Source organism: Triticum aestivum, chromosome 2D (assembly GCF_018294505.1).
Source record: "Triticum aestivum cultivar Chinese Spring chromosome 2D, IWGSC CS RefSeq v2.1, whole genome shotgun sequence".
In the NCBI taxonomy this organism is placed as follows: Eukaryota; Viridiplantae; Streptophyta; class Magnoliopsida; order Poales; family Poaceae; genus Triticum; species Triticum aestivum.
In genome coordinates, this window is record NC_057799.1 from 622,479,412 (window position 1) to 622,487,915 (window position 8,504).

Here is an 8,504-nt window from a genome sequence, read left to right on the forward strand (position 1 = left end):
AATCCATGTGCTCTATGTGAGATCGATACTAGGGCCATGATTGTTTGGTCTTTTGCTTCTGCTTTTGTAGTTTTTCCATTTTGGCCAAAAAGCCATAAAAACTCCTAAATAGGTGCTTTTGGAGCTTTTATGGCTTTTTGGCCAAGGTGGAAAGGCTGCAAAAGTAGAATCAAAAGCCCAAATAAAGAAGGCCTAGACATTACAAACATGAGAACCATAAACCAAAACAAATTAAACATTATTGTTGACGTCGCTCCACCAAGCTAGGTCGAAGTGTAGAATCGTCAATCCTCTTAAAGGTGAATGTAAAATTCCTATTTACACTCACAAATCCGTCAAAAGCCCTGCCTGAATCTTGATGAGTTACTGTTTTCATAGCTTTCTTCACAAACACAATTCTGCTGCAAAACAAAGCAGATTGTAAAAACAAAGTATATGTCAATAGAATAGATGGCATCTACTTCTAACTCATGTATTTAACACAATTAAATAGTGTAATTAATGTATGGAAAATGTGAAATTATACCTGGAACATAAATGAATTTCTATATTAAATAGCTCCACAACTTTACATGTAGCAGAAAAAATGTTACCAAGTATAATTCTTATAAGCACGTAGTTGACATGTGGCTAGCAACCAAATATTGGTCAAAGCTTTCAAGAAGGCTAGAAGTAGCTTCATCATCTACATGTGACATGCAAGCATATATCAATCGCAAGCTTACTCTAAACCACATCCATTTAATTTTCATACATGTCAATGGCACCCATATATGTCAAATTCATCCATAGCCACTACATCCTTCTCTACATCCATTGCATCCCTTTGCACCCAATTGTTTGCTTGCCAACTATGTCCCTTTTTGACCACATATATCTCAAACTGCATCCATATCAACAATGTCCATCTTGATTGCATCCTTCTCAATGCTCCTCTTTTTGACTGACCTTTCTAACTGCATGTATGTGTACTGCATGTTGTTCATCACAATTTATTCCATATCTCAACTACGATATGTCTTGTAGGATGTGATTCTAGTTCTAGTATGATGAAAGTAGTCAATGTTAAAGGATGTGAGTTTGGTTCTAGGAAGATGTAAATCGTAGTCTCCTCAGAACTTGCCCCATGTTACCCTATTTCCAACGAAAGATGAAAAGCACAAAGTAACTACTCACTCTAGTAAGATGCAAGTCAGGCTGCATGCTGCAGTTGAAATGATGCAACATACAAAATAAATAATTGGAGCAAGAAAAATAAAAAACAATGAAGAAGAAACTACAGTGAAATGACATGAACCAATGCCCAAGCAGTTGTTGGAGCGCAGAAACACACTTTTAGAGGTATCTTTACCAGTTAAGAAACTAATAATGTATATAGCTGAATAACAACCATAAAAGTATTTTTTTTAAAACAATAAAGCTCCACACCCTATAGCCATCAATGAATATCACAAGCATATAGGGAGTATGTATAAATCGTTACATTTCTATTTTTCAATTGGTAGAAAAATATATCGATACTCAACTATCCTACCAGAACCTTAGGCCAGTCAGTCAGCGACCATCTAGCGTTGTCAGGCTAGCACCATTGGTAGACATTTCCAAGCCTTCAACTGTTCTCTGTGCAAAATACATAGGTTGCTTCGGCACTGCGCGAGGCATGGCTTCGTTATCCAACATGGACACAACCGATGACATGTGTGGCCTAGCATTGGGGCTATCTTGCACACACATCAATCCAATGTGGATACACTTTGACACTTCATCAGGGGAGTAGCTCTCCATGAGTGTTGCATCCATGAAATCCATTGATTTTCCATCTTTCCATAGGTTCCATGCCTAAAACATCACGTTGAAGTTTGTGACTATATTTGGTACCGTAATATGTTTGTTTTTTCTAAAATTAAAGTGTTAAAATTGCTAAGGAATTTGAAGCATTTAATAATGACACTTACATATGCTATGAGATTCCGGAAATCCATTACAAGATGATGAGGTGAGCTGATCTTTAATCCACTTACAATCTCCAGCAGGAAAATACCAAAGCTGTAGGTGTCAGACTTCAATGAAAAGATTCCCTCCATCGCATATTCAGGTGACATGTAACCACTGTTTGAAAGATTTAACAATTAAGCTAAGTTTGTGTATGTAGTTTGAGTATGATTCAAACATATAAATAAGAAGAAGAATCAGTCATAAACACGGAATGATGCGCTTGGTCCAAATTGAACCTTTTATTATGCAACGCCTATGTTATACTCCAAATTTTCTTAAAGTGATTGATGTTTACTTGGTTAGTGCTTTGGTCCCATCGGACTCTGAAAAAAAATGTTAGGAGATGAGGGAAATACTATCATATTATAACATGCAAAATCCCTTAAAGTAAGATTTATGCCATGTGTAAAATGATAAGAAAGAAAAAATAATGTAGTCTTTTGTACAAAGGACATTATTTGGCTGATTTTTTTAGGTTTCGAACGACATCCATGCAATCACAAATTGTTTCGTTTTGTTTCTAAATCTTCAAATGTTCAAAGGCACCCTATATAACTAGGTTAATTTGGAAGGTGAGTTAATGTTTCCCCAAAATAAAAGAAGAATCACATGTGTGGAGAAAGCAACAGGGTAAGAACAAAATTCAGCAACTAACATGATTATTTTTATTTCATAAAACACATGAAGATGATGAATTTATCTTGTCGGTTTTGCACAAAAATAAAAAAAAATCAACTCACTTTTGCAAGTTATCATTTCATTGAAATAAATATAATTGTAGAGGATCTACAAATAATTAATACATACCTACTTTTTCAAAACAACGTTAGGGTTCACACAAAACATTAGAAAGTTCATGGCTTAACATTGATAGTTTTGTAGTTCAGGATTCGAGATAAATCAACCAAAATAGTTGGGGCGAGTTGAAGATAGACTTTTCTATTAAAAATGATGAGATGAAGGCCACTGTGAGTTACTTACTATGTCCCAACTACATGTTTGGTACGCTCGTGTTGCTCATTGCCTCCAAAGATCCTTGCCATTCCAAAATCTGCTATCTTTGCGTTCATCTCCGAGTCTAGCAGGATGTTGCTCGGCTTGAGGTCTCGATGAATTATCGTCATTCTCGAATCTTGGTGTAGATATAGTAATCCTCTAGCTACCCCTTTGATTATGCTAAATCTTCTTGGCCAATTGAGTGTAGATTTTCTTGCATTATCTGTCAGAGTATAAATCATCTAGGGAGCCATTCATGCAAGTATATATGTTTGTTTAGTTGATTCAAATTTAGTTTCTATAGTAGTATGCGAGAATGTACCAAAAAGGAATTTGTCTAGACTTTTGTTGGGTAGGTATTCGTATATAAGCAACTTCTCATCCTCATGAATACAATATCCAAGGAGTCTAACAAGATTCTTGTGCTGCAGTTTGGCAATAAGAACAACTTCATTTCTGAAATGCTCTATTCCCTGCTCAGATCCCTTGCTAAGCCTTTTAATAGCAACTTCCTTGCCATCTTGCAGTATTCCCTGCAAGCTTCTCATCATTATTAATTTTACCACAAGGAAATTAAAAACAATTTTGCATCTTGTATTTAGATCTTAAGGTAAACATTTTATATGCAACCTTATACACTTTCCCAAAACCTCCTCTTCCAAGCATGTTGGTTTCATGGAAACTATTCGTTGCAGCAGCAATGTCTTCGAACGTTATCCGCGAAAATTCTAAACTTTGATCCCAGACTTCTTGTGAAGGTCTCAGGTGTACCTGCAGGGCTCCATTGTTTTGATGTATGCCTACAGAAAATATCATGCATGCAAACTCAATAGTAGGACATATGAACAACCCAAAGCACATTGCAGAGAGGTGTTGTCTCTTAATTTACCTCTGGGTTTGCATATACAGAAAATATATATGCATGTGAGTATCAGCAAGAATGCTATAAGTGGGAGTACAATCTTAAATACCACATGGACACCGTTGATCTTGTTGTTGGTTCTTGCATAATTGTCCCCTGTGAAGAAAGTATAGAAATGAGTACCGGGTCAAGGCCTTTATGAATCTACTGTTTCTTCGATAGTCAAGACTAGGCGTGACCTTGTACCCCTTGCAATTTATTTATTTTGGAAAGATCTAAAGTAGTTTATCGTAAGGATCATAAGTATTTACAAATACAACCTTATAGAAAAAGAATATTAAATCCAACCTTTTCTGGGAAATCAACTTTTAATGTGCTAATACGATTACTTTTCCGGTGTGCGTGTAGCAATCCAACCTTTTCTCAGTGCGTACCGAAGCACTGAATGAAAAATATTTGGGTTCACCTTCCAATGCGGGGATGGACAAGAGCGATTGTTTTCAGTTCCTGACTGGTAAGATTTATTATGAAAATTAGCGGATGGAAAGAAAAAGTATTATATGCTGGAGGAAAGGAAACTTTGCTCAAATATGTTTTTCAAGTGATCCCAACTTATGCCATGCCTGTCTTTAAAATTCCTATTTTTTTGCAAAGGAATCATTGACGCGATGTCGTAATTTTGGTGGGGTGACGAGGACAATTAGAAATGGATGCACTGGATGGCATGGTGAAAGACGTGTGTTCCAAAATGTCAAGAAGGAATGGGATTCCGAGATATACACTGTTTCGATCTGGCATTGTTAGCTAAACAAGCTTGGCATCTCCTGGATAATCCAGATTCACTATGTGCTACAATATTAAGAGCTGATTATTGGGCGACTTGATGAACGCAAGTTTAAAAAAGGGTTCCTCCTTCACTTGGCAAAGCATTATGGCGGGAGTGGAATCTCTTAGAAATGGCTATATATGGAGAGTCGAAAATGGACAAAATATTGACATATGGAGAGATGCATGGATCCCGAATTGTGCGAATAGGAGAATTATTACTTCTAGACGAGGGAATCTACTGGAGAAAGTTTCTGACCTTATTGATCTAGTCAGGAACGGGTGGGATGAAGATTTGATGAGACAAACATTATGGCAAATTGATGCTCGAAGAGTCCTAGTGACCCCCCTTCCTATGCATAATATGCCGGATTTAACTTCTTGGAGCTATACTAAAAACGGTTTGTTTACTGTACGACCAGCTTACTTGGAGGGATGGAATAAACAACACGGGACGAAACTGAAATACACAAATGGTATGGGTAGAAGCAGGGACAATCCTATGTGGGGAAAGATTGGGAAACTAGCTTGTACGGTGTACACTTCATGGGACCCTACCATGCCGTGTCATGCTGGCCAATAGACACATGAAAATTTTGCCTGTTTGCCTAGCTTGTTTGAATGGGCCAAGGGATACCAAGCATTTGTTGTTTCTATGCTAGAAGGAAAAAAATGTGTGGGAGAAGTTGGGAATGTATGAAACAGTTAACAAAGCATGTGTGCTCGATCGTACGGGAGAGGTAGTCCTTGAATTATTACTCCTCATGCCAGAACAAGAACTATCTATATTGGGTTTTCATAACTCACGGGAGATGATCACTATAATTGTGTGGTATTTATGGTGGAATAGGCATAAGCTAGTTCATGAGGGAAAGTCTGAAGAGGCGTACCAAACCTCGATGGGAATTCGTTCTATAACGGCTAATTATGTTAATGCACACCCACCTAATGCAAAGAGGGAGAATGAAGGATGGAGCTGACCTCCTAGGGGGTTTGTTAAGCTGAATGAGGATGGTTCCTTTGATCATGATCTACCAAGGGGCACAACGGGTGCCGTTCTGAGGGATGCCAAAGGAAATTTCATTGCTGACGGATATTGGAAAATTGAATGGTGTGTTGATGTTGTGACAGCGGAATCATTAGCACTTAGTTTTGCCTTATTGCTGGTACCAAAGGCGGGTTGCAACCGTCTCGTTATTAACTCTGACAACATGAAAGTCATTGACACAATGAAGAATGAAGGACATTCTGCAGGAGCGGCGACCGCAATTTTTGACGATTGCTATTCTATAGCTTGTGATTTTCCTCTTACTAGCTTTGAACGTTGTAATAGGAAAGCAAATAAAGTACCTCGTGAGCTGCTAGTCTAGCAAAATGTTCCATGACAAGGGATTGGATAAAGGAACCTACGGAAAAAAATTGTATCTCTTCTTATAAACAATGTAACGATCATTATTTCTAATTAATAAAGTTGATGATGTTATTAAAAAAATATGGGTGGGAGCTACGTTTTTTGCACACTTATATGGTACGTATAGAAGCAGACGTACGTACCGTTGCCGGCCAACCGAAGATACAGGTGGTCACTTGTATAGTCAGCTTTCACCATGTCGACAAGGTCTCCTGTCCAATGGAAGCACTTGGATGCCAGGAGGATGTCGCTCGCGTTGGTGTAAGCATACCCCGTGCAGGAGCAGTTGCGGTCGCAGCCCGCAGCGCACTCCTCGAAGCTCCTGTTGGTCAAGTAGACGAACTTGTCGGGCAGCTTCATCGCCGGCAAGGTCAGGAAGTAGTTGTTGCCGCCGCATCTCACCGCCTCCTTCCTCACGCACCCTGCTTTCGAGGAGCCGCCGCCGCCGTCCGCCGGCTCAAACCCGTCGAGGCACCTGCACTCCCGGACGTCCCCTTTGACGTCGCAGTAGCCGAACGGCCCGCACGCGCCGTAGACGAGGCACCCCTTGCCCGGCCGCTCGAACAGGGGCACCCACGACGATGACGACCCCTCGACCCACACCCTGAACATCACCTCGCCCGTGTGGTCGAGCTTCCAGTGCGACCTCGCCGGGGCCGAGTCGTCGGCTCTGTTGTAAGTGAAGTAGGCCACCTCTCCGTCGTCGATCATCTGGGACAAGAAGGATTTGGTGAAGCTGGCGGCCGTGGCGCCGTTCCACACCCCGGCGCGCCAGTAGAGAGTCGACCCTCGCCACGTCAGGATCTGAAGGCCCGTGCTGGTGTCGCCGCTCAAGACGAACTCGCCCGTGGACGGGTCGTCGGGGCCCTTCCACGCCACGATGCGCGCTGCTACGTGGGTCTTGTAGTTCACCCACAGCTTGAATCCCGGGAGAAAGGTGTCGGTCGGCTCATCGTAGCTCTGCCATATCTCCGTGCCGTTCCGCGACCGGAGAACAAAGTTTCCGGTGTCGAGCAGCACCGCCCCTGCACCGGTGGCTCCGCCACCTGATCCTGATCCGGTGGTGGTGACGTTGTTCGTCTTCGTCGCCCAGAGGACACGGCCGTCGGAGTCGGACAAGACGAGGTCAGAGGTGTTGCTCACGACCAGCTTCCCGGGCAAACTGCTCTTGATCGGGCTGTCGCGGTTGGCCACCCACACATATGTTCGCTCAGAGATGTTGTGGTACCATATGCCTAAATATGTGTTGGCGGCGGAGCCTTGCAGGGAGAAGAAGCCAAGGGCGAAGAGGCCATTGCTGGAGATGAGCTCGTCGCCGGGCGAGAGTGGCTTAGTGGGTCTTAGGCGGTCATCGGAGTTGCAGGAACGAACCAGGAGCATGAGGATGAAGATGGCCGGGAGAGAAGCCATACTCTGGTGCGTTAGCGCCTGAGCGAAATGTGGCAAAAGATCTCTGGTTTCCCGTTTGCAATTCGGAGACCATGATGTCCCATTATAGCTGACAACTATATCTGCCGTGAGCTCAACGGCATCGTTTGGCTTCCGCGGCAGAGCGACCATGGCATCTCGTTGTTTCTCTGCTGTGCTCAAGTTGTAACTGCCGGACATCGACGGGTTCGTTCCAATAATTTTACCAGACCTATTATTATATGTAATAAATGCCTTAACATAACGTACATAAGGAATGATTTGACCTCTCTAATTGGATGTGGCTAGGTCTCTCAGTCTAGTGAAATTTAACCAAGACTCAATCAAGTGACATAGCATAGCATGTAAGAAAAAAAAACTAAAAGAATTTTCTGCACGAATCTTTATAAGGTCTTACGAATATAACATCTATTGAGGCATAACCAAGTCCGAGTCGACTGAAATTTAGCAACACCCCTTTAATTTGCCCCTCCCCATGGTGGTCCTGCTCCTTAAATTTGAATGCAACCCTTCCATCCTGGCCAGCCCGTAATGATCACGTAAATTATGCGTACGTGTGGCAAAGCGCGGGCATGATGCCTTTTCTTGAAGAAAAAAACAACTTTTGGGTAGGTGTCTTTTAAACCTGGAGGGAGAGCGTATAGCCTTATACTATGTTTTTGTGCGATTAGAGATTTTTTGGAAGTCAAGAAAATAAATTATATTTTCTAATCCATTGTACGAAATTTGTAACTGGCACACCAGATCTTTTCTAATTTTACCGAAAGTGTCGTCTGATGTTCACTCCGCATCGAATGACACCTTTTTTTCGTCCCGCAAAACTCACTCCGCCGTTCGTGTCCTCGACGTCGTCGTCCTGCAAGACTGGGTCTTCCCCACAGCGGAGAAAAGCGGGGCCCTTCCTCAACCTCCGGCCCGTCATCACGTACCTCGCGCAGCTGCCGTACTACCTCACGTGCTCCGCTGGCTCTCCACCGGCCACCATCA

At 42.1% G+C, this 8,504-nt stretch overlaps 1 protein-coding gene across 1 annotated transcript; it reads right to left on the reverse strand.

The window, feature by feature from the left end:
• Positions 1-1,448: 1,448 nt before the first annotated feature.
• Positions 1,449-7,540, reverse strand: LOC123050505 (G-type lectin S-receptor-like serine/threonine-protein kinase B120). Its single transcript, XM_044473287.1, has 7 exons — positions 6,233-7,540; positions 3,881-4,009; positions 3,622-3,791; positions 3,314-3,524; positions 2,977-3,214; positions 1,956-2,109; positions 1,449-1,839 (listed from the first exon to the last, which is right to left on the reverse strand). The coding sequence occupies exons 1-7, from the start codon at positions 7,497-7,499 to the stop codon at positions 1,555-1,557; spliced, it is 2,454 nt and encodes an 817-aa protein (XP_044329222.1). The 5' UTR covers positions 7,500-7,540; the 3' UTR covers positions 1,449-1,554.
• Between the last annotated feature and the right edge of the window lie 964 nt (positions 7,541-8,504).